We start from the raw sequence: 27407 nt of genomic DNA, 5'->3' as shown, positions 1-27407 counted from the left end.
TAAAAAGGAAGAAGTATGGACTGTCTTTGGTAATGTAAGGAAGGTCCTTCGCGGAAATTTTTTTCAACTGATGTCTTAAAGCAGGGTTCGTACTCAATTTCAGAAATAAAATCAAGGAGTTTGGAAGAAGTAAAATGAGATTTTGAAGGAATACTTTTGGGCTATCCTTAAATGTTCTCACACTTTGTTATCGACAGATTTGACCTCCTTCCCACTTCGTCACACTTTACCTTACTCCTTCCCTTGCCACAGTCATATTTTTCATAAACATATTGTTATAATAACTGTGTGATGTCACTTTTTGGCACGCTGTCTCTTCCCCTTGTCACAATGTCATGAGCCCGTCTCCTCTTTAAGGCATGACATCACTTGTGGATGACTCTTTTTACAATGTCAAAACAGCAATTTACTAAACAATTGTTTTTTTAATACAATCACTTAATATAGCACATCTACTTATGTATTTTTAAATATTTAAATATTAATTAGACAAAACTTTTGGTGCTGAGAGTGTGGTGGAGGAAAAGGCAGTAATCATAAAACTTGGAAAAAAAAAAATAGTCCAGCACCATTTAAGCATGATTTACTACACTTATGAAATGTCTTTGTCATGTAATAATATTTTCACGTTCAACTTTTATGACTTCTATAACCAATTGGTAAATCATATCTTTATGGGGAAATATATCAAATTACATTAAAATCATTCTTATACCTTTGCCCTTGTGACGAAGTAAAGTTGTTGATTGAAGTATTTTAAATTACTGTCATTGAAGACGATTATGGAGTTTAGATCTAAACAAGAAGGAGTTTTGAAAGAGTTAAAACCAAAATGAAGGGCCCTTCAAAAAAATTCCTAATTGAAGGAGTATAGGAGGAGTTTTGAAGGAGCGTACGAACCCTGAAAGACGCAAATTAAAGCCATCTTCAGCAAACTTAGAGCAAGGGGTATGGGGTTCTCTCCCAGAAATTTTGCAAAGTTCAAATTTTTTAAACGTTTTTTAAAACGTTATTATTTCAGACTTCTCTATTATTTACTTAAGGAGGAACAAAAGGGTTCGGATGTTCTCCCAGTATTTTTATTCATTTATTTTTTTATTTTGTTTTATTTATTTATTTATTCTATTTTATTTATTTATTTATTTTGAACTGATGAAATCCTAAGAACTCAAGTCTTGAATACTAAGCTCTCTTAATTTAAGTATGGCTTAAATTTTAGTTATCCTTTTAATTGTATAGGGTCTGGTGGGGGAAAGTGGTCAATGGGATAAAGTGATCATACGTCAAATAAATGGCTATAGCTTGGAAATAAATGTTCGAATGAATGTGAAAATTTTATTTTACGATAGGGCAGTTAAAAACTACATTTTGAATACAAAATTTCACAACTGGCAAAATTTTGTTTGGTAAAATAAAATATTTTGTGTGAATATGAAAAATTTCAAAATCTAAACACCTCTTTTAATTTTCTTGGAAAATTTTGTTTGTTAGAATTATGAACAGATTGACTGCACAGGAAGCTTCCAATATGTCTCAAGAACTCTTACTCATTAGCAGTTAGCTGAATCTATTTTGGTTAATTTTTTAGAACAATTTAAGTAAGATGGGGTAAAGTGGTCATAATATTAGGCTTAACGAATATTGTCCTTTTAATGTCACTTAAACTTTAAGTATGAGGCAGACATAAATGAAATATTAATTTCACTTAATATGTATCGTTTTTACAGTAAACAGGGTTAAATATACGAGTATATGCGTATGCATACTCATATACTCGTGTAGGCACGTATATATACGTATTAACATAAATTCACCAATAAACGCGTAGTATATGGGTAACTGCAAGTATTTTTTGTCTATAAAGATATACATTCGACTACCGATACACGTATATACCCGCTTATACTCGTACATATACGAACACTTATATACTCAGGTAGACACGTATATACGCGTACGTACTCGAAACTCGAGCAGACACTTACACACAAGCACATGATATACATGTATATAGGGTGAGTTTAAACTCTTGGGCAAATTCTTAAAAGATGTAAGAGGGGAGTAGAAGAAGCAAGAATCATAAGAAACATATATTCACAAACACAACGCTGACGCGCTACATGCACGCAAAATCAGAACCTAAAGGATTCAAAACAGGTCACAAATTTATTACACAAAGACAATTTTACACAACATTTTAGGTCTTAAGAAAGCGTTAAAGTGATTGATGAAATTTGTGGCCGGCTGCTGTAATACATGCGTCGCAATCACAAAACACTCTCTGTTGCAATAATGAGACTTTTGAAAAACTTTCAACAGTCGCTGTGCCTTTGTTGGGATGCGTGTATTAGAGCTACTACAGGCCGTAACTTTAAAATCTGCTCTAAATAATTCTTAAAAACTAAAATGTTGGTTAAAATCATCTTTTTTCCCCCAATGGGGCTGTATAAGAGTCCTACATGAAGAGGCGTTTGGGCCATAACCAGACCTAGTGCGCTCCCCTACAATGCATCAGTCTTTCATGTGTCACCATTAAGGCACTGATGTATGACAAAGTTTTTTTGGTGCCTAGTTTCCACCAGGGGAAGGCACCTGGGCTCTCTCTGATGCGAAATTGCAGTAGGAATTTGATTTTGCCTAAGAAATTCTAATCAAAACGAATACCATAGAGATCTTTTACATGCCGCATAATCATACGACATGGGCGCTGATGAGTTTCTGCATCTCGAAAATCCACCGACCGGCAGCCCCAGGTCAGAACCCGATTCCACAGACGTAAAATGCCAGCAACTAACCATCATGCCACCAGCTGGTCAGGTAAAATCATCTTTGTGTAACAAATTTGTGACCTGTTTTGCATCCATCAGTTTCTGGCTTAGTGTGCACGTAACGCGTCAGCGACCATAAGTTCATTATGATTCTTCGCTTCGCATCCTCCCTTCTCACACCCCTTTGATCTTTGCCCCAGAGCTTGGATTCACTCTGTAAGCATACATGTGTATTAGGGGATATACTCGTGTATACATACATGTACTGATATGCACGTAAATGTACATATATATGTCTATACTGGGACATAATCGTGTTTACACATAAACATACATATATACTCGTTGCTTCCATATGTATGTACGTGAGTAGGCATGTACAAACACGCACTGGATGTATCCTCAAAATAACTTGTGTATACCCGTATATATGTATGTATGTATACCTATATATGCGTATATATGTATACTATACACGCATATACTCAGATATGCATGTATATACTCGAGATACAAGTGCATACACGCATATGATGTTCGTTTATACGCGTATATACTCTTGTAGGCACGTATACTGTAGGTAATCATGTATACATTCTTATGTATACCCACATATACTCGTGCATATACTTGTAACTATAAAAATAACCGAAATATACAAATATTACGGTTATTTGTAACGGTTTTGCATCTATTTTTAACTATGACCACTTTACCCCACCCCATGGGGTAAAGTGGTCATAAATACATAGGGAAATGAAACTGTTATAAAACTACTTAAATGAATATTTTTTTCCCTGAAATTCTATGTACTGTGTTCTTTAATAACGCAATGTAAAATAACAACAAAAAAAGTTTAAGTGCTTAAAGAATTTATTTTATTTAATATCCACTTTTAAGTTGAAAACCTACGATTTTACGACCACTATACCCCACCAGACTCCAGTGGCTGATTGGTTGAAGAAATCGGCACTGGCAATAGGAGATGTCGCGGCCCTATAGCTCTTATAGATATTCAATTTTACTTAACGATTGGGATATCACTTAAATATGAGGACATTATTCTTAATAACTAAATATGTTCTATTTAAACAAAATTTAACAGATAGGGACATTTTCTACGCTTTAATGGTGAACAAATTGATACAGTATTAGCTAAACCTTGTTTTGGAGGAAAATGTAATTGTAATTGTCTTTTCAAGTATTTTTTTAATGCCCGGAACCTTGATTGAATATTTCCATATTATAACATCGTTTAGCTAGTATGTCCTTTTCTGCAGTCATTTAGATGAGATTCTAAATTATCCTATGGAACTGAGCTAGCGATGTTTCTAGAGATCATTGGGGAAAAGCTAGGGTCTAAGTATGTAATGGATCCTTTGGCACAAACATACATTACTGGGCCCTATCATAAAAATTCCCTTTTTTATAGTGGCATACCTTGACGACCCCAAGACTCGATGCGAGGTCAAAAACCTGGTAGGAGGGGGGCGGGTACGAGTTTGGAAGCCCCTTAATTATTTCAAACGCATGTATCAATACAAAAAGAGAGTGGAGTTAGCTTTCTGGCTTGTAGAAGTCATTAGTTATTAGCAATATAAAGTTAATGGAAAGATTAATATTGTTTCAGAAATGGGGGGGGGGGGGTTCCCCCGGAAAGTTTTTGAAACTGTAGTATTAAAAACTGAATTTTAGACATTATTTGATGATGTTAGGGGAACAGAGATTCAAGGTTTCTCCCGCGGCAATTTTTCGGAAGTGGAAATCCAGAAACAAAATTTTAAATTATATTCTAATATGGTTAGGAAACGGGGTCTGGGGGCTCTCCCACGGAATTTTTTAAAAAAATATTAGCTCTGAAACCGTAGTTTTGGAAGATCTTTGGTGTTGTTAAAACAAGAGAGATTCCGAGGCCATCCACCACAAAATTCTCAAATTGAAGTCTGTAAAGCCTTCTTTGGTAAAGACTAGGCCACCGGCAGCTACTTGAAAGTTAAGTTCCAAAAACGAAATTTTGGCTGACCTTCGGTGAAGTTTAGACGGTTTTTTTTGGAAATGTTAAAAAATGGAAAGATTCGAGGTTTTTCCCCAGAAAATTTTTGAAACTGGAATTCCATAAACGCAACTATCGACAATCTTCGATGATGTTATGGCGGGAGTGTAATTGGCTGATCTCCTATGAATTTATTCAAAATTGAAGCCCAAAAATTTAACTTTTAGACGATCTTCAATGATATTAGAGGGAGGAAAGGTTCTGGAGACCACCGGAATTCTTTCGACATTGAAATCTTAAAGACGAAATGATGGGTAGGGTTTATTTTTGAGTCGGTGACGGTGGGAGCGCTCTTCTGGAAGAATTTCGAAATCGAAGTCCCAAATGCGCAACTGTAACAGGCCATTTTTAACGGTGTTAGGAAAGAAAAAATCCTGATTTTCAAGTAAATTCTTCTGGAATAAGTCCATATGCCCGACACATACCCTCTAATGACTAAATGAGAACTGAATGCATATTAAGTTCTGTGATGCTGTCTCTACCCGAAAAAAATGTAAAATTTTAGTTTCTCTTTCAAAGAGCAGTTTGGCCAGTGGACAGTCGATAGCATTTCGCATTTGGAATTACATCCAACGGCAAACATAGCAAGATAAAAGTAAAACTAGAGTGAATAGCACTTTTTCATGCTACAATAAATAGGAGAAAGGAAAATATTCTTGCTTTGTATTACAAAATACCTCAGGGGTCACTGGTCCCTTCAGTCTTTCCAGGTTTTAGGTTCAGAGACTAACGACTGAATGATTAAATAAGCAGTTAAATACAGTCGTATTATTAAAAGTCAAAGAGTTCATTAGTTAGTTATTATTCCATTTACTGAACAGCAAACCAAGCGAGGGGTCACACAGGCCCTCTTCCGACTTTCTGGTGACCAAAGCTCCAAAAACATACTTCTAGGCTAAATTTGGTGACGTTAAAGGAAGAGATAAGCTTTGGGAATCCCCGCACTCCCCCTTTACGACTACATCCCTGTCTTTTGTTCATTTATTTATGTTATTGATCATAAATAATGTGGAAAACATAACAACAGTTTTCTTTTCTAAAACCATTTGACTTTAGACTTTTCATAGTAAAATTTTCATTTAGAAGCCTAATATTTTTTTTGTTTGAAATACAAGCGTCTGCATCGCCAGTAAAAGAACTTTTAAAATGTTGAACTGATGAGGTACTTTGATGAGATATATCTTGATCTTTTTCTCCCCACTTTACCTTATTTTAAATGCTTATAAACTTATAAATTTCTTTATAAAGTTTTGCTTTACTTTTTATTTTTACATTTAGACACTTAGGATCACTGGTGCGAATGTTTATTGTAACACTGCTATTTATTGCATTGTATTTTGAATTTTCCCCTCGTTTAAAACTTATTTCGTCTCTCCGTGTATTTTTTTCCTCTTGGCAGTGATATTCGTGATGATATTTTTTTATTAGTAAAAAGATTAAATTTGTAAATATGTGTGCTGCCCCTAAGAAGTTTTCATGTTTTTATCAACTTATTTTCTTTTAAACTGAGGGACCCGCAGCCCGAAACCGTGAATTTGTACAACGTACAGAGTACTTTATTTTTCGTCAAAAAATGTTTGAATCGCACATTTCGGCTACCTTTGATTTGATTATCTTAACAATGCACAATCTTTCACGCTCCTTAATGGTAGTTTAAGATTGTATTTTCTTTTTTAATTTCATGGAAAAAATACTTTTTTTCACTTTTATTATAATTGTTATAAACAGGGTCGCTGAGAGCAAAAGCGGGTTCGATGTCATTTTTTTTTTCACAGGGCCCCTTCTACACCTTTTACCATTAAGATATTTTATTCTCTGCACAAGTACAATTCCAAGCCGGGTCCGCCCCTATTCTCCAACTATGCTGACATGACCTCTCCTCTAGTCGACCCTTGTTGTAAGTTGCATTTTATAGCAATTGTGAATTGTCATTCATAAATAAAAGCGTCAAAGGGACCAAAGGTATTTTAACATTTAAGGACCACTAAGGTTTCCCTCTTTTTTAAAAAAATTATTCAGTTATTTTTTATTGTACCACTAAAAGAATATAGGCGGCCCCATTTCAGACGCTACCCCTTCACTTCTTGACGACGGCCCTGCCTCCCTCCACCCTCAAGCTTTAGCCCATGCGCAAAAAGGAGCTGAAGCTGGTGTTTTGCGAATTTGCGTTATTTCAAGCACATGCGCTCAAAACTTACATTTTGCTGTTAGTAGAGAGGCCCGAAAGACTTTGCTGTTAGTTGATCGGCCCGAAAAATGACCGGCACACCGGGAAAATGCCCGGTCGCCCGCCGGCTGTATCCGCCACTGCCAGACTCTAGTAATAATATGTTTCCAAATTAGTAAATTTGATAATATACTGGTAGTTTATAATTTTGGTAGACTGTCTAAAATTGATGTATTTCCCCTACATCATTTATTCTCACCTCAGAAATAATGACATTGATAAAGTCTGTCACAGAGGTGAGAAATTTTCCAATTAATATAAGCCTAAAAAAGGATACATTTTTCAGGGTAAGAAATTTTTTCTTTGTTGCTATAATCTGCACATGTTAAGCTTGTGAAAACATGTGACCTTCTTTCCTTACATTAATTTACACCCCTGAAATTCAAGTTCATGGAGGTGAGAATTTTCAATAACCACGATTGGGTTTTTAAAACAAAAATCTATCTTCTTATTTTTCAACAAAAATCTTACATCTTAATGACTAAAAATCAACACAAGGGCTCCCTTGTATTTTGAGAAATAAAATGTGATGCCATTACTGCCATCTGTTAATGAGAAATGGCATTTTGTGTTTGGGTAACGGAGGTGAGAATTTATTGTGTGACCCAATTCCTTATCCTACTGAAACAAGCTAAAACACAATATTAAAATATTAAATATACTTGAACATTTAGTATTTGAGACGCTTGTGAAAGAAATAAAGAAATAAACTTTTAATTAAAAAAAATATTAAGCAGCATACACAGTCACAATAGGCGTGTGACATGCAACGGAGGTGAGAATTCACTTTTGTGAACCAAAATTATACTAAAGTAAAAATTATTATTTAAAAAATTATGGCAGGTTAAAATAGATATATTTTTGATAAAATTAAAAAACATTGTTAAATGAATTGTTCGTTAAAGGTTTTACTGTAAAAGGCATATGACATAGTCGGTGGAGTTTGTGCAAAAACATTTCACTTCCGGATACCAGTATGAAATTTTGTACAGCACTTATGTTCACATAAGAGAGTAAAAAACCGCCGGGAGGCAATTGATTGGAGGTCAAAACCCCCCTGTGGTGACGTCATCAAAATGGCCGCCTTGTATCGGTTAGTACGTTGGTTTAACTGCTTAGAACTACATAATAGGTCATAATTTTGTAAAATTCAAATACATTATCTGAAAGCCATTTAAAAAAGCTCTTCAACAGGATTAGTTTTATTTTCTACTAGCAAAACCCGCACGGCTTTGCTCGCAGTAAAAAAATTATAAGGTCATTTGATTCACCCGTATATTTACACACAATGGGCAATGAATTTTTCGCCAATTTGCTATGTTAATTTGTTCGACCAGTTTATGGTTCCTTCCTTCCTTCCTTTCTCAGCTACAATACAGCCCTGGGCGGGCCCTGGCCTTCTCAACATTTTTTTAATGTTACGGTTCCACGTTATGATAATTTGGTAATTTACTCGTCCACGTTATGATAATTTGCTCGGTAAAATGTTCTTAAAATTGAAATAGAAAAAGAATAAAATCGAATTTTCGAAAAATCGAGGTGCACACTTTTATGCTACAAACTAATTCTGTGCCAAATTTCGTGAAAATAGGCCGAACGGTTTAGGCGCTACCCGCGTCACAGAGAGACATCCGGACAGACATCCCGACAGATGTCCAGACAAACTTTGAGCTTAATTATTAGTAAAGAAAACAAATAGTTTAATAATTATTACAATATCAACGTGAAAATTGATAGGAAAACAATGACTTTTTTGTATTCGCCGATATTGGAGTAAAATTTTTTACTGCTATACCTGCATTATAAAAGAACCTTTCCAGTTTCATTAAATTTAAATTTGTACTTCATGCTTTAACACGTTTTGTCAGTATTTTACCTGTAAACTGAATGAAAGGGAGGTTAAAATGCAGAAATAATCAAAGTCACCGCCCCAAATAGATCGAGGACTCAACTAATAATGCTAGCGTATAATAAAACAATTTTGTTAAACATGCCTTCATTTTAAACATTTAAGAGAAATAGATGAAAAATACACATTTTAATACAAAGAAAAAGTACCTGTTATAACGAAAACTGTAATAAGTTTTTTTAAGGAAAGTTTTACGTATTACACTGACCCTCACAACTACAAGAAGTGTGCAATTCAGATCTGACGCATCGACAGCGTGTAGACATCTCTTTGCACTTGATATAAGTTCCTGTAATTTCTCAATTGTTATTTCGGGGTATGCATACCAAAGAGGTTCAAACTCTTCACCAATTTTTTTCCATCCCCACTGACATGGATCCAAGAGCTGAAAATTTTGCTGAAGACCTTTTGTCCATAGTGAACACTGCAACATTGCTCTCTTTAGGTGATGCAGAAGAACGTTGCTAGACGGTGGAATACATTCAACTGGTCTGTTTTGCTGGGTGAAGAAAATTCTCCTAGCCGCATTTACGGTTTCCACTGAGCTTGATGAATGATAAGTCAGGACGACGAAGCGCTGAATGAATAGGAAATGCTTATTGTCTTCAATGATGCTTTCGGGTACTTTAGTATAGTACAAAAAAACTTTGTTAACATCTCTAAACGCCATCCACATTTTCCATGCAGTACCTAGTTTTACCATCGCTGGCAAAACTAAACACCGGATCAACTAATGTAAAAGCATGGAAAAAAGGCAGAAGATCTAGTACACCTTGTGGAACTTTACGTAGCAAAACGTGGATGGAAAGATACCGCAGATATTCTCCATACTCCACCCATAGCTCTTGCAGTTTCGGAACTCGGAATATAGCAATCACTACATTATCTCTGTCAACAGTTTTCACGGTGATATTAGCATGACTCAAGTTGCATGCTAATATCACCGTTCTATTGCATGCTGCATATAAAGGAATAGCATCGCATCGGCTTTTCCGTAGGACACAGGAGACATGGTTTCAAAATAGTTCTTGACTGAAGCAATTACAGTGTCTTTGTAGGTGCGAACAACCTGCTTCCCATCTGGTAGATCCATCTTCACGAGATTTTCTGCCAAAAATTCGAAAAGCTCCTCTTTATTTTTATCTTTCGCAAGAAATTTAGTAAATGACTTTGGTATCAAAACATTGGATTTAATACTTATTCTTGGTCCAGATCTTCTCGATTGTCTCGTGTCACTTTTCTAACTTCCTTTTGAATACCGGTCAAAAACTAAATCTACCCTATGAACGATTTTTAGTCTCATAAATATGGACGGCTTCACAATCTGATCGCAGTATTGTTGGACAATTCGAGTAGACTAAGGAAAAAGCATGTGAATCAGTGCAGCCCCATCAATGAACAATTTGGTTCCGGAATAGCCGTCAAAACCAGTCCAGTAGATTGGAGGATACAAGAAACTACGTCGGACTTTTTCTTTGGTTTCCTAAATTTGCCAAGGTTGGATATAGAAGGTGGACACGAGCTGTTTTCATGAGAAAAAATTCTTTTACATACAATTGAGTTGCTTGGCAGGTTTTCTGCTCATCAAGCGGAGATTGTTTCTTTTAATAACATCATATATGGATAATTTTCTTAACACTAAGCGATCTTCTACAAATGTATTGAATTGGCTAGCGCTGACATCACAGAAATGGCACTTTCTTCCGAGAGAATAATTTTATTGCTGTTTACTGCAGTTAAATCGTCATCTTCGAAAGGATTCCCGTGTTCTTCAATTGTTTCAACTATTCTGGAAACCTGAATTTCATATCGAATACAAAAGCTTCTAGCATCTTCATGTATCTAGTATCTAGCTTTTCAGTAGTGACGTCAGACTTCAGGCTCTGATTTTCTTCAAACTCCCCAATCATGTGCACAACTTCCGGTCCAGCAACGATCCATTGTATTAATGAATCCCTCATATGACGTAAACGGGATAGATTAGTTGATGATTTTTAAATTAATTTGTTGTTTTGCTCATGCAAATGGTCGTGTGCCATCCTGGAAAATTTCCTCTCAGTTTTGAAGCCAGATATATTTCCCCTATGAAACTCCTTTAAAATAGCTGGATGCATCTCTGGTAACTGCTTGCAATTGAATAGAAATACTGAAGGCCATCGGGCATAATTTGTATAATCAAGAGCAAACATCTATGGACATATGTTCTCAAGAGTGACATTAAAACCTGAGAAATTTCCTTGACGAATAGTGCGCACCAGATTTAAAAGTACACATTCTAGCTCCATGGTAATCTTCCAGTACTTAAACTGAGGCGATTCTTTTGATCTTCCCATAACCCAGTCTGTAAATGTTTCGTCTATATTTTTTCGATTTTGATACGCTTTCTCTAACAGAACTTGGAGAGTGGTTACCGCAAAATCGTGAGCGTATCGACTTCTCTTCACATGCGAAACTTTCAGTATTCCTTCTGCTCTTCCCGATGTTGTTACATGAGTTTCTACTAGGAGTTCAGTTCATCCACTTCCTTCAAGCCATATACCTATTGCAGATGAAACAGTCATTTCTATGTGGAGACCACCTAACATGACCTACTTTTTATTTTCGCCATACTCACTCGGCATAGCCCACTGAATTGATTTTAACAGGGCGCGTAGATGGGACCTAGATTACAAACACTTAATTCATTAAATATTTTACTTTTCCAAAAGCACATTAAAGAAATTATTGCAAGCTATGTTAATATTTTGAGGTCACATGGAACAAATGAAAGGGAAAAATTTATTCTAAAAAATATTGGGAGTTTGTAATACGTTTTGCTTATTGAAAATGACGTAAAGGAATGAATGCAAGTTATATGATAATTTTAATGCTAGATAGAACGAACAATCGAAGTTATCGATTTCAAACCGTAATAGAATTATATGACTCACCTTTATTTGATATAATTTGCTACACCATTAACCAGTCAAATATTCAGTTATTGAAAATTATATCTGAATAATAAACATATCACTATGGAAGTAATTATTGCTGAGAGCAGCAGAACTGGAAAGAAACGAGCTAGGCGGGTTGCAATCCTAAGTTACAGCTTGTTGACGGGAAAAAAATCGAGTAGTCGTTCTGATTCTTGCCGCTAGACGGCAGTCGTTCGCACTTGCAAGAGAAGTGAATTATTATGGGACAATACATATGTGTATTTAATCCGGTAAGGAATTTTTAATTAAAAGTTTCACTGTGGGTTAGATGCGACGAAACAGTTGGAACAGTTCAAGGATAAATCCCCCTCCCCTCCCCCTTAATGTAGTTACGTTATTGCAGTGAAATTTTAAGTTACAGCTATTTACTGGGGGGGGGGGGATTTTTCTAGTTTATTTTAGAGTTTTTATTTAGTGCACCTATTTTTCATGGAAGAATGATTTCTAATGGCGTTTTGAGCAGTTAAACGAAGCTTTTCACCTTTTCACGACAGCCATTTTGATGACGGAAATTTTAATAACTCTAAAACTACTTGTCTTTGGAGGAAAAATCAGTCTCTGTTAAATAGCTCTTTTAAAGCTCTTTCAGATGATATACATTAATACTACAATATAAAGATCTGTAATGTAGTTCTAAGCAGTTAAACGTACGTACATACCTTTCCAGGCAGCCATTTTGATGATGTTAATTGTAATAATTCTTAAACTGTTTGTGATAGGAAAAAAATTCAATCACTATTAAATAGCTCTTTTAAAGCGCTTTTAAATGATATATTTTAATATCGCAATATTAAGATCCATAATAGAGTTCAAGGTAGTTAAACGAACGTACTTTTCTTAAAAAGGCGGCCATTTTGTTGACGTCATCACAGGGGGTTCATGACTTCTGATCAAATGCCTCCCGGCGGATTTTTGTTCTTAGATATGTACATAAGCATTGTGCAAAATTTCAGACTGGTATCCGGAAGTGAAATGTTTTGAGTATTTTTGTCACAAACTCCACGGACTAACAGAAAAATTACACTTCTTGAAGAATGATCCAATACAAAAAATTTTCAAAAATTGGTAATCAAACTGTAACGTTTTGTTGTCAGCCAAAAATTATTTTTGCTATTATAAAATGATAAATTTTTCGTAATTAACATTTTAAACACTAATTGAGATCTACTGATGCCAGATGTGGTACTTATTTAGTTAATATTAGGCATGTTTTTATTTTAAATGTTTAATACAAGTACGCACGAGGCAAAATGAAATAGTTAATTTTGTTAACTTATTCATTCGTTTACTAAATCAGTTATATATTCATATTTAGTAATTAATTTATTGACACTATTTTGTTTAATAATTTTCTTATTCACTCATTCATTTGCTTATTTTCTTATTCATTCACTATTTTATTCACTCCTTTATTAATTCTGAATCTTTTATATTAATCAAGTAATTTTTTAACATACTTGTTTATTGTTTCAATATCTATATATTAATTCTTTTTTTTTACTCATTCATTTGATCAGAAGTAAGAAAATATGTCATCATAAAAATATTTTGCTTTTCACCTTATGTCGAAAAAAAAGAAAGAAAGAATGAAAAGAAAATACCTCCCCCCCCCTCCTTTTTTTAAAAAAAGGTAATTTTACTGCCCAAAATAAATATACATGATTTTCAATTCAAATTTTATTGTAAAATACATTTTTCTTTCTATATATAGTGTAATTTTCAATTTTTTTGTTTCAGGGTGGCGACAGGAACTGGAAAAAAAAGTTTCCTGACTTTTCCCTGATTAAGTTCACCAAATTTCCCTGATTTACGTTATCAATGATAATGGTTTCCTTTCTTTGCCCTACATGAAAAGCACTGCATATTAAATAAAATGCAGTGTTTAGAACGGTTTAAGCTGTTAATTAAAAATATTTTTTGAAAGATGCTCCTTCTTTTGGTAAAAATAGTGCATTAAATTATCGACAGAGAAACATTGTAGGAAATCTAAAACAAATACTTTACTTCCAGGAACCAGTTAATATAAGAATTCTAAGAAATTATTAAAACCACTCTTAAAAAAATATCTAATCATGATAAAACTAAAACATTTAAATGGAAATAATCTTGAACTGAATTTTCAAGCAGTATATTTGTTACTAGAAGAGTAACAAGCGATAGTTAAAGTATAGAAGTAAATGTAGTTTTACTTACGTAAATAATACTGTCGTGTGAAGGTAAATGGCAGTATCTGCATAAATTAGTTTTCGAGATATTTGAAGAAATGTGTAGTGGATTCCTAATTGTCAAAAATAAAAAATGCACCAAAAGACATACCTGTAAAGGAAAAGTACCTTACTTTTCATTACCGCTGAGTGACACTGACACGTACTTTATATCTAAGAACATTTTAGCTAAAATGAAGGAATAGAAGAAACTTCAGAAAAATAAAAAGCTTATTGAACAAATATTTTTGAAAGCTGATTTAATTTCAAACTTAAATATGGATTAATGATTGATTATACTTATCCTATGAATTAAAAATTTCAAGCCTACTGTTGCTCTCATAATTTGAACAACATCCTTGCCTACAGCAGCTCATAAATTTTCATTCACGATTGGATGAAAATCTTATGTTATCCCTCTCCCTCTCATTTCTTTTTAAGTTAAGACAACATGCTTTTCATAGCCAGCACTGAACTAAGAAGCATAAGACAGCTTTTACTTTAACTGGAAAAATACTTGCTATAGAGAATGCTAATTTTGTATTACAGGTTTTTCGAGGGAGATAGAGGGGAAGATAATGATTATTAATTTGATAAGAGTATAGAATAGGGGTAGATTGCCAATTGGGGACTGGTTTGTTTTCTATCTTGATAGAAAGCAAAAGATGTTGTTGACATGGCCCCATGTTTGCTCTTAATGTTTACATTAATGAAGCTTCTAATGTTCTATAGTGATTGACGAATAAATTTAACACCTTACTGGAGTTTAAATTTTATTTAAATCAGTTGGCATGGTATTTTGCATTTAAATGAATCTTTTAATCCTTTTTAATGGCTGTTTATTTAACTGGACAATTGGTGACATTATTTTTTGTTTCTTTTTTCACGAGAGTGTTCATCCAAAAGTGAACATAAAGACCAACATTTAAAAGTAAGCAGTGCAATACTTAGCATAAATACATCTGTTCAAAAATAATGTCCTAAATGAGGCAATTAAAAAAAAAAAAAACCTCAAGTCCATTAAAAAAAAATGTATGGTGTCTCTAAATGAGTGGTTTCCATATCACTTTGGTCAAACAGGATGATAATTACTAGAGTTGCCACAGAGAAGTGTGGCCAGACTAAGAAAAAACTAGTTTCCAACAGTGATAAATAAATTACACCGCCAATGTATCCCCATTCTACATTCTAACCAGACATTCATTCAAGTTCTGGTTGCGCAGTTCTTCTGCGGTACCTCCTCTTGCAATCAGAATACCACAGCTCAAACGCAGGCAAGGGATTAAACTTGGACACAGGTGGGCCATTCATCACTATGAACATAGAACTTTGAAGAGATGGAAGGGACATGTTCATGCGACCACTTGTCTTAATCATGTTCATTTCAATGTATCCCTTCTCTACTTCGGGACTGGAGAAACTCAGCAGCAAAAGTTTCTTCAGCATAACCGTGACAACTGGAAGAGTGTCTTTGAACTCTTCGACCATCTTCAAGACAGCAGCTTTGGGTGTGAGCAACAGAGGCTCGGGAAATGTTATGACGACGCGGTCTTTTAACGAGAGCCACTCGGAAAAAGCGGTTGGAAAATCTTCCTCTTTGCCGCCGAGCATGAAGAACAAGCTCGCAAAGTTTTTATTTCCATATTCCGTGAGTTCTTCATCTCGAGGCCACCTACTGGTGTTGAGTATATCTGTGCATTGCAGCACACATTCATCCTTCATCAACAATGCAAAATGTGAAGTTAAGGCTTCTTTCAGCTCGCCGAGTTCTTCTATAACTTGACCTAGCTCTATATCCACTTCCATTTCAATCCCTCTAAAGGTGCTGTGATCGTTTTCCAACTCTTTCTTCACTGATTCTGCTACGGGTCCCTCCCCGTCGGCCGAAACTGGAATCAAACAGGAGACACGCTGAAATTCTTCATGAGCTTCATAGGGTAATGTGTCTTCTAGCTTTAATTTCTTCGAAAAGCAATCTAAGTACAGGAAAATGTCAATAAAAATGGCCAACTCGTAGATAAAACTGTGCGTAGCGATATATGGACGGATCTTTCCGACCAATGTCTGGATTTTACGTGGTCTCCTTTGCTTCGTTTTTATAATAGGAACTAAAACATCCCAATCCTTGAACACTGCTAATAATGCATCCAAATAGAAGGTAATGAATGAGTCTCTGGGAAAATTATTAAATTTTGCAACAATAAGATCAAGTTCCTCACTAATGTGAGGGAGTTTTCTCTTGTCATTGGGTACACTTGCGCAAAACCAATATATCAACCATATTTGTGTACTGAAAGAGTTAGCCAATGCATTGTTTTCAAACACACATGAACAGTGTTTGAGTTTATGAGGAAGACAATGCACATCACACACGAAGTTATCAACGCAGTGAAGGTGCAGACGATTCAGCAGACTTTCATGCCACAAGCAAAAGTTATGTGACTTATCACAAGTGAGGTAAACTATTTTCTTCGCCCAATTAGCAATCCCTAAACGCTCAAAGATAGCAGTCAAACTACTATAAATGGAATCTCCAGTTTTGTCCTTGGAATCAATAACGCTTATAAATCTACATTTCATTTCAAGTTCATCAAAATATTTGATATAGACAAGTTCATGCCTTTCGACAGATCGTCTTACAGAGCTGTCGAGGATCAAAGCGAAAAACGGAACTATCGGCAATGTTTTTGACAATTCTTTTTCCAGTGATTCAGCAATATATTTGGCAAAATGAGGGACGATTTTATAGTGGGACGTATATGCACTACCAATGTTGATACCTTCTTTTCGCAGAGCCTCACAAACTACAGGAAACGAGTTATAAGGAGTTTTAGTTTGGACGGCTAAATAAACTGATTTCAAAACTTGTAGTATTCTTTCATTTTCCAAATCTAGTATATTGCTATCCAAATCGGCAGAGTCATTTTCGAAGAGCTTCTGACACTTGTTGTGAAGGGCAGATTTCTCGTGGAATCGAATCGAAGTTATTTTGAAGTTGTTACTTCCGGCAACAAGGGGCATATTGCGAGACAACCCGGTGGCAAAGGTTTTGCAGACTTTGCAAAACATGACTTTACGAGCTGCATCATACTCAATGAAAGGAAATGTATTTCGCCAATGCGTTTGAAAAGTTCTCTCATAGCGAGGCGACTCATTCTCAGAGTCTGATTGTTCCCAGTCCGAGCCCGAACAGACATCTTCGTAGAGCAAACCACCTTCAGCACAGTTAAAGCTACTTTCCTCCACACCATGTGATGTCATAGGCACTGCTTCAGGTTCACATAAAGATAAAGCTTCGGCTTGAGCCCCGCTTTCTGATTCATGGGCAAATGAAAGTTTTTCATCTTTTTTCTTGAGTAAATTGATGATCAATGGTCTTTTATGGCCTCCAGATTCAGACATTACAATCAATTCTGAAAACAAAAAGGAGACAAATGATTACAAATAAAATGTGACGACAAGTAACAGGCTATAGACCCAACCAGACTGGTCTTAGTCAGTTTATTAGTCCTCGATGAAGATCAAAGGCCCTCTTAAATCTATCTACCCCCTTACTCATTAGTCTCTTCCGGTAAGCTGTTCCAAGTACCCACAACCTTTTTTTCCCCCCAATTTCTAGATTGGCCTCAGACATGAAAAACTTAAAATAGAGATGCACCGAATACCATATTTTGCCGAATACCGAATATTCTGTTGAAATTATACCGAATATTTGTTTAAAAATTTTAAACTGTAATACTTGAAATTTATTTCAATATAAATAGAAAATGTTAATCTATTTTGGGAAATGTAAATGCATATCACAAGGAAGCTTTGAATCACATCTGTTGTTCAAAATCATTTTATTTTTGAATTTCCTATTTTGTCAATTTTCCTACAGTATAACTTGTTCATGAAAACTAGAGATGCACCAAATACAGTAGACCCTAATTTTAAGCAGATTTGATTATACGCGGTTTAATATTTGACACCTCTATTTTATTTTACTTCACTAACTTTACTTTACTTTGTTTTATTAAGACAAGATTTGTACACAATTGTACAAGAGTAGAGAGTATTAAGGTGAGAGGTAAGTTTTACATCCCGGTACAGGGTATATTACACTACACTTCAGGGTTTCCGTACCTACCACTACACATAGTTTAACCTTGGTATTGGATGAGGTCATGAGAGGGCTCTGTTTTTAGATCCAAACCAGGACCCGAACGACCTCTGATTAAGCACCTACACAGATATCAATTTGGAAAGATAGCTTGGAAGAGTTAGTCACTGTACTGTATGTACAATAATTTTTTTTTCAGAAATGGACTTAATTATAAAAAAGTAATGCATTTTATTTAACATACAATTTACATCTAACTAACCATTTTCTTAATTCTAAACTTCATCTACATCTGTTGCCACTCATACAATATAATTTATTTAGCACATTTTATTGTTATTATTATAACACTCTCTCAATTAAATTTTAAAGTTCAACCCAAAAGTTTAACAGCTTATAGCTGAGAAGTCACGAATAATTTAGTCTATTTGGCGGCTTAGTCTTTCTTTTTTGATCTCAGTGTTTTGACAGTAGGCTGGTTTGGGGAAGACGCATTTGAATTAACATCTTATCTTTTCTGTTTTCTGTTCATCTTAGCTTCTGGAGATTTAGGCACTGTTGCTTTGTCTTCTACCACAGAGTCCAATTTGGAAGTAGTAGATACATCTTTCTCAATAACAGCAGATTTTAAATTAGCTGGTTCATTAGAGATTGGAGTAAAGGTTAATGGAGTATCTCTTGGCACTTCTTTGGCTCTTTGGAATCCTCAGTAACATTCTTTCCTATATGAGTTTTTTGGCAGCCAATTGGGGAGTGGTGACTGCTACTTTGTGCCTTCAATTTTAATGAAAATTTAAAAGTGGTCACTTTTGCGATACAGAATTTTGTGAAGGAGAGATAGTGGTAAAGTTAACCTAGTTTAAACGAATATCAGCGGTTCTGATATGCCTTATTTGATTAAGCGGAGTATTCGATTATACGGGAATACAAGAAACCTATTTTCTGAAACATTTTGCTGGTATTATATTCATTACTGCATTGAAACCTAAATGATTCTTTGTTACTTAAATATTGACATGCATTTCACCAAAATTAAAATATTTAACTTTTTTATGTAAATGATAAAAAAGAAACACATTATATATGAATGAATGCATTAAAAATTTACATTTTCTCACAGTTCCTTTTTTTTACTTTTGAAAGAAATTAGATATGATTGTTTATTTATTTATTTATTTCATTTATTTATTTATTTATTTTTTTTTTTTTTTTTTGACATGGATTTCATTGATCATTTTTCTATTTCTTTTTCCAGTGCATGCAGCAAGTTATAACTTTGCACAATATTCGTCTGCCTTTTCTTATTTTGAATTGCTTCCAAAACTTTAAACTTACTGCATAAGTGATAATTGTTCCTTTTTGCATTCTTTTACCACACAATCAGTCTGAAGCAGAAAAGAAAATCAACAATCAATGGATTCAACAGTCAGCTTTACCAACCATATTTCCCAGCTACAGAAACTCATCAAATGTCAAACCAAGTCTAACAGTGTCATTGACAAATGTCTCTTCCAAGAATAAGAACTAAATAGCCCTGGGAACCACTTTTCTATAAAGAAAGCAGTGGAGTTCCTTGCGACATTAGACCGGACTATAGCCAATCAAAAAAAAAAAAAACATTTTAATCCCAGCTCATTGCATGTGATCCAATTTTTCCAACACTCTAAACATCCAGCCCCTGATGCATTTTACAGCCTTAGATAAGATTATAGCTAGAACCCAACTAAGATAACTTTTAGCCCTTCTTTTATGCTTTGTTACAAGTGACCTTTTACTTTCAAGGGGTGAACTGGGATTTCTTCCCAAGGAAAAGATAACAAATTTGACTTGAAATAAAAGTTTCGCCCAAGAAACTTTGAATATGTATGCAATTAAGCGAGGTATAGATCAAAAAATATTTCTTAAAGTGGGGAAATTTAACAATGTTGCTGTAGGAGTTTTTTTTTTTTTTGGCTCCATAGGTTTATATTCTTATAAGCAGGGTATTTAAATATCCGTTACCAATGAAGTGGGGACGACTATATCCAATTTGCGTCTTAATCAAACTTTGACCAATAAAAACAAAATTTTGTGGTTGGATTTTTTATAACATTTAAAAATAACATAGCCATATTGTACCATAAACATTTAAAAAAAACACCAAAAATCTCAAATTTTCTATGGTCTGATATCCTGGGCTTAGTTTCTAACAAAAGAAAAAAATGTCCCCATAACGTAATTTTATACGTCAATAGCCTGAATTTTGCCTAAAATGTTAAAATTTGCGTAAAGTGTATAGGAGCTCAGCTAACGCAAGATCCTGCACAAATAAAGTCTAGGATCCGATACATGCATTTTCCGATCAAAACTTGCATTATCCGAAACCTCCTATTTCACTCTTTCTGATAGTTGCATATTTACCAAAATTTGATGTCTTTTTTTCACGTTTGAAAGAACCAAAACTATGCTAAAATATGGCAGCATTGAATTCTCAGAGGTTTTGTTATACAGGTTGGACTAAGAGTAAAATAGTGTTTTAATTTTCGTGGGTGTGTGGTAAAAGTTTTTGCCATGCTTTGCATTGCATATGAGTCAATCTATTCAACTAATTTTCTCGACTTATGCCTAAGTACATATAGGATTATTTTTAAAGCTTATGAATGATTAATGAGAAGTTATTCATAATTTTTTCCATAGGTTTTATGGTATTTCAAACAATGTTTAAACTCACAAAACATGGGGTTACAAAGATATAACATTGACACAGTTCGAAGAAATCATCAGTGAAAAATGGTAAAAATCTCCTAAATTTACTATACACAAATAAATGAATGATAAATAAAGAAAAAAAAAACAAATAAAGAAAAATTGTCAAAAAAAAAAAAATTTAATTTCTGATTTGAAAATTTGTATGTTCTTTATAAAATTTAATTTTTGCAGAGTCAATCTTTTACAAAGTAGGTACAGCAGAAGATCTTTATAACACACACCTTGGGACCAGAGGTTTTGCATTACCATAGGTTTTGGCGTTGTATAGATATCTCAACAAATTTTGAAAATAATATTCAGATTCAGAATATATCAATATATTTTTAAGTTTTTAGTACAATGAATATTAAAGCTGCATTTTCAAGAAAAATATGGTACTTTTTTTAAGTATTAATTATCATTTGTAAGTTTTTAATGAAAATGGGATGATGAAAAACTGTTTCAAAATTTAACTGCCACAAAAATGTTATGTTTGAAGGCAAAATAAAGTACTTATTTTAAACTGAAACACTTATTGTTTGCTTCTGAAAGGTTGCACATTTTATAGCCAATTGTGTTTTATAGACCGGCATTATAAAGATACTCTACTGCATTCACTTTTTTATTTTTTTTAATGAAGATCAATTTTCAAATAGAAATTTTATTTCTACAAGATACTGATCTCTCCATTGATAATTCGAATTGGATTTGAATACAAGTCTGAATTTAAGCATAAGTTTCTACATTAAGATTAAAAAGCTTTCTAGCATTTTGGTTACTAAGTAAGTATAGAAAAATACTTAGGTTTGTATGCTTACTTTCTTTTAGTGCGCAGAAAAATAAATAAAAGCTCCTTTTTCACTAAAAAATTCCCCCGAGATAGAACCTTCTGAACTGAAATGCCTTTTTTTCAGTGAGTAAATCTGATTTTTGATCCAGGGAAAAAACACTAACGTATACTTTAGCGCAGATCTATACTTTAGACAAACATACCTTTTACAGACTAATCAAAACTTTATATAAACACTAGCAAAAATACCCGGCGTTGCCTGGGTCAGTAATAATGGGGTCGTTTCCAAAATTTTGAAAGTATTTTTTTCTGAAAGAGCATGTTTAAAAACATAAGATCTGACCAATTTTTTAATAATTTGTTTAAGTTTAATGTTTAAAAAAAATTACTTAAATCGGTGCGCTTTCATTGTTTATACTTCTGCCGGATGACATCACAAATGATGAAATGTCATTTAGTGTTGCCGCTCTCTCACAGAGCTAAATATTTAATTCGCATCTTTACTCACGTGTATTGGCAACAATATGGTTGATCGCAAGCATAGAGCGCAATTTTAATTCGCTTCTTGATTATCATAACGTGGAAATGTGGTGAAAGATGCGGCAAAGTGCATCATTTGTGACGCCATTAAGACCATGCCTTGTTTGAAAAATCTGACATTTAAAAAAAATTAATGAAAAAATAACCGTTGGGAAAATGAAATTATTTCTGGGTCCAAGTTATTAATATTTTTTTGCTTATTCTATCAATTTCAGTGACTAAAAGTACTACTTTTGACTGAAAGAAACCACCCCATTGTAAGAAACAATCACTACTTTCTTCTGTTTTCTATTTTAACTGAAAGAACTCAAAACACACCGCTTTGACATGATTAAAAATCAAGCTTTTGTCTTACCCATAAAAGTGAAATAGCAATAAGTATAAAGAACGAATGAATATTCATTTAGAAACGAAAGCACGAATTTAAGCACATAAAAATTTGAAGAATTTTCAGAATATGAACTAACAAAAACAAAGATCATTAAAAAACCCATGCGCTTTATTATTTAATTATATCTACACACACACAAAAGAAAAAAAGCTCTCTGCTATGTTTCTTTAAGGGTGCTAAAGGTAGTGTTTCCAAATGTTTAAGTGACTTTAAACTTATGCTTGCTCCGGAGAAGCCTTGATTCAAAATTTTCATTATGATTAATTTTAATATTGCTGTTGTTAGGCAACGAATTTTTGTAACAATGGGTTTTATATTCGCAACTCCAGAGCTCGAATACGCTACCTTGCGCTGGTTACCAATACTAAAGATGAAGGTAAAACATTCCATTCCACGTGTTTTCTTTGGGGTAAATTACAGGCTTCAAGCAGTTTGTGATGTTGTAATGTAATTTCAGAAGAATAGAAAAGAAAACTCCTGACAAGTACGATCAAAAATTACTGTTGTTACTGTGTAAAAATGTTTTACCTTTTTCATCCGCCATTAGACAGTGACTGCTGCGCCCCCAATAGTTTATTAAAGTTGCAAATTTACTCATTTGGTGGGGAAATTACATGAAACTTACTGTTTTCCACCATAACTTTTTGAAACAAAGTTTTTTAGCAATGAATTATAGCCTAAGTTGTTCCCTGATAATGTAGCTATCTATGGTGAAAAAATGGTTAAAATCCGTCCAGTAGTTTTGAAGTTTACCCCGGACACCCGGACAGAAGTAGCCCTTTATGTATAAAGATGAGGATACAATTCCTAAGAAAGCAATAAATGTCATGCTTGTGTAGAGAAGCCTTGATTAAAAATATTAATTGTGATTACTTTTTATATTGCTGTTGTTAGGCAACGAATTTTCCTAACAATGGTTTTTATATTTAATCACTGAATGGGGAAATTACATGAAATTTACTGTTTTCCACCATAACTTTTTAAACCTAAGTTATTTAGCAAGAAATCATAGCCTAAGTTGTTCCCTGATAATGTAGCTATCTATGGTGAAAAAATGGTTAAAATCAGTACAGTAGTTTTGAAGTTTACCCCGGACATCCGGACAGAAGTAGCCCTTTATGTATAAAGATTTCACATGTGGTCTTTTAAAAATCTATTTTTTTTAAAATTAAATGTACTAAGGTACTTACATTACAATTACCAGGGGCGCCTCCCCCCCCCCCCCGCCCCCAAATCAATGTCTGTAGTTCAATTTACTGTAGTTTAATCTGAGAATCCAAGTCATACTTGTATATTTTACAATCATCTGACAAATAATGTGACAAATTAGTCTTAAACAAGTAAAACAGAACCATTTTTAATGATGAAAACATACTTGAAATTTTGCCTTTCTCCAGAAATCAAGTTATATATGCAGAAATAATCTGAAAATAAGAAACATTTTTTAGAATCTAGAAAAAGTTATAAACATTAAGGGAAAAAAAAGATAATGCCCATGCAAACACAACTTTGAATTAAGGGGAAAAAAATGCATGACAAATTTAACACTTAAAAAAAACAAATCTTGTAAAAAGAACCTACTGCAAATATTTTTACCATAATTTGGGCAAACTAAACCTGGCAGGGGAGCAGGGCCAGATTAACATCTATTTACGCCCCTAGGCCAAACTTAGAGATTACGCCCCACCTCACATATCCAAACTATTGAAATCATATCCACCCCCTCCCCCAGCCATTCCCAGAGGCTTAGGCCAGTGCCAAGTGAAGATTTCGGGCTCCCATGATTGCTGACATAATGAGGGATGGATTTCTTTCTTTGTTTTCGTTTGATGATGTTCAAATGGATGGGGAAGGGGGGGGTTCCCCCGGGAATTTTTAGAAATTGAAGCATTGGAAATGCAATTTTAGGCCATCTAAGGCAATTAAACGGAAAGTAAAGGCATTCGGAATTTGCCCCGGAAAGTTTTCGAAACTGAAATACGTAACCTATGTAACTATCTTATTTTTGATGTTATAGAAAGGGATGAGTTTGGGGACTTTCTCCTCCACCCCCCCCCCTCCCTCCTCACATCGCAATTAGTCTTAAAAACAAATCTTATACGATTTTTAAAAAGGTGGGAGTAGGGCTGAAATCAGGGTCATGCCCCAGGAAAGTTTTCAAACTTAAGTTCCTAAAAACGAAATTTTAGACGATCTGTTGTGATGTGAAAGTGGGGCGTTAGAAATCTTTTTCCAGGAAAAAATTCTAAATAAAAACTGTAAGTGTGCATTTGTACTACCTTTAATGCATCTGATAGTGATGGATGACAGGATGGATTTGGGGACTTTCCAGCAGAAAATTGGCAGCTAGGCCAACCAGGCCAGGGCCTAGGTTGGCCTATTAGGTAATCCGGCCTTCAAGGAAGGGATCTGCATAGACTTCACACCTTCACAATGCTGCCAGGTTAGGTTTGCCCCAACTAGAACAGAATAGTTTTAAGATATACTGTATTACCCAACATTAGCCAGCATGCCGGGGAAAAAAAACAAGGTTGACCAGCTTGCTGGGAAATTCGAATTTTCTGGTATGCCTGATAGTTTGAGGTTCATTTTACAACAAAACAAAAGTAAATTTCTCTATTCAGTTCCTATCAGACAGCAAACCACTGTAAGGAAAAAAAAAATAGATCCTGACAGTAACCTTCTTTCAAAAAGTTGTGTATTGCATATAATATGTGCTTGTTATTTATGGTAGGTCATTATATTTGGATTTATTATATATTTGGATTTAATTATATGCCAATAAAGTAATCAATTCAGAAGCAATCATTGTTACAGCGATTTGTCCACAATTTTTTTAAATGAATTATTTTAGGCTCCCTTTTAGAGAAATAAGTTTAATTTTTATTTATTAAATAGCAATGGTAAATTCTTGAGCGCTGGTTTAGGGGCAATGATTTACTGATTAAATGTTTGCTTAGGTTTAATTTAATTTTTAAAAAGTTATTTGGTATTAAACAATATTGTCCTTGTTAAAATAACAAATGATATTGTTAGTTAATATTTTTACAAAATTAAACTGTTTATTAATACTAATAATATATGAAAAAAATTTATATTCATTTTAAAGCTAAACATTTTTTATAGTATTAATTTTGTTTTCCTAATTTTGATTTTTCCCGCATACCGGAAAGGACCAGGTAAGTGTTGTAGAAAATCTGGTGACCCCCTAATTTTGTGGCATGCTGGCTAATGTGGGGTAATACAATACTTACACTACGCAGCTTATGCGGGGTAATACTTTCTTCCATACGCAGCTGGTGCACCAAAGAAAGTGGGAGCTCGGAGAAAGGTGAAAGAGGGGATGGGAGGTATAGTGTAAGCAGGCCTTACAATTGAATTTTTCTTTGAAATTTGGTCTACATTAATGGATTTTAACATCATTATCAGAAAAATGATCTTCTCAAAAATTGGGACAGTCACTTCCTCTTTCCAGTTCAAAGTTTCATTTCAATTTTTATGATTATGATAACAAGAGATAAAATATAAAACACGCTAGTCAATTCTTATTTGTTCAAACATGTGAATTCTTCAATGGCATTCTTTTGATTAATCGATGATTTTGAATTTAGAAAAGGGAAAGAGTTCTTTCCCTTTGAAAGTGAGGAGGCAGGTGTTAACCCCCCCCCCCCCCCCCCGATAACCGCCTTTGGTTTTCCTCCTATTAAGTTTTCATATTTTTTGCTCCTCAAACTCTATTTAGATACTAAATTGAGCATTTTCACAGGATAGTTAATGTACTAACTTATATGATTTCAAAAACTGTGTTAAAAAAATAGCAATGTCAAAAACATTTTCTATGAAGCCCCTTCCACTATGGAATTCTGATCAATTTCATATAACCAAAAAATACTTGGTCGTAACTTTCATGATTCAATCCCTTGTTTTGATTTATAAATGTAACTAAACTTTGAGACAGCAAATAATTTTTAAACATTGGATATTTCAAATTCACATAGCAATAGAAATCTATCATTATTTTCACATAATTTTCATATTGTATTCGATCATTGCAGTGTGAAATGTTAAAATCAGGTTCAAATGCATTGGTGTCAAATAAATCGGTAAACAAAAATAAAATTACAAAATGTTAGCTTTATCAAACTTTGTGGAAGAAATGTCAAGCAGTTCAGTGCATTCAAGCCAAATTACCTACGAACGTATATGCATCAGTGCAGAATTTTTGAAATTCTCAGTATTGAGTTATATAAAAAGTAATTCCCATAATACGGTGTAAATTGCACAAAATTGTTAAAAACAAAAGTTTTGCGGGATTGGAATATATTTTTTTCATTAGGAACAGAGAGAAAAGTTTTACTACTGAGAAGTCAGCACAAAGCACTCACTCTTAGAACAACTTTTAAGTGAAAAGAGAATGTAAGATATTCATTTTACCAAACAAGCTATAACAATACTTCACTTTTAATAGCTTTGAAGAAAATAAAACATACAAAATACGCACTTACTGCATTCATTTAATTGGGTAAAGTTCTCTGACACCGCGGAATCAAGAAAATCATAATATTTTGATACAACTACTGCCACTTTTTGTGAAATAGGTTGAAACATTTAGCGGAAAAATTTCTATTAAAAAAATAGAAAGAAAAAGCCTTCACAGTTATTTAATGTTCTATTTTTAGCTAATTATTCTTTTATTCTTCACAAATTTTCTAGATAAGTGC

The 27407-nt window shown here is 34.0% G+C and overlaps 1 protein-coding gene across 2 annotated transcripts; it reads right to left on the bottom strand.

Annotated features, from left to right (window-relative positions):
* Window positions 1-13724: 13724 nt before the first annotated feature.
* On the bottom strand, window positions 13725-27244 carry LOC129220261 (zinc finger protein 862-like). Of its 2 annotated transcripts, XM_054854644.1 has the most exons (3): window positions 27192-27244; window positions 24062-24110; window positions 13725-17549 (listed from the first exon to the last, which is right to left on the bottom strand). In XM_054854644.1, the coding sequence occupies exon 3, from the start codon at window positions 17536-17538 to the stop codon at window positions 15337-15339; it is 2202 nt and encodes a 733-aa protein (XP_054710619.1). In that variant the 5' UTR covers window positions 17539-17549; window positions 24062-24110; window positions 27192-27244; the 3' UTR covers window positions 13725-15336. The 2 variants fall into 2 exon arrangements, with proteins under 2 accessions (XP_054710619.1, XP_054710620.1); XM_054854645.1 differs by lacking the exons at window positions 24062-24110; window positions 27192-27244 and adding an exon at window positions 23877-23895.
* Window positions 27245-27407: the final 163 nt, after the last annotated feature.

This window comes from Uloborus diversus, chromosome 4 (genome assembly GCF_026930045.1).
Source record: "Uloborus diversus isolate 005 chromosome 4, Udiv.v.3.1, whole genome shotgun sequence".
Taxonomy (NCBI): Eukaryota; Metazoa; Arthropoda; class Arachnida; order Araneae; family Uloboridae; genus Uloborus; species Uloborus diversus.
This window is presented reverse-complemented; position numbering and strand designations above follow the sequence as displayed.

Bases quoted from the DNA above. Each gene is read 5' to 3' on its own strand.
- LOC129220261 (XM_054854644.1), bottom strand. From the start codon at position 17,538: ATGTCTGAATCTGGAGGCCATAAAAGACCATTGATCATCAATTTACTC.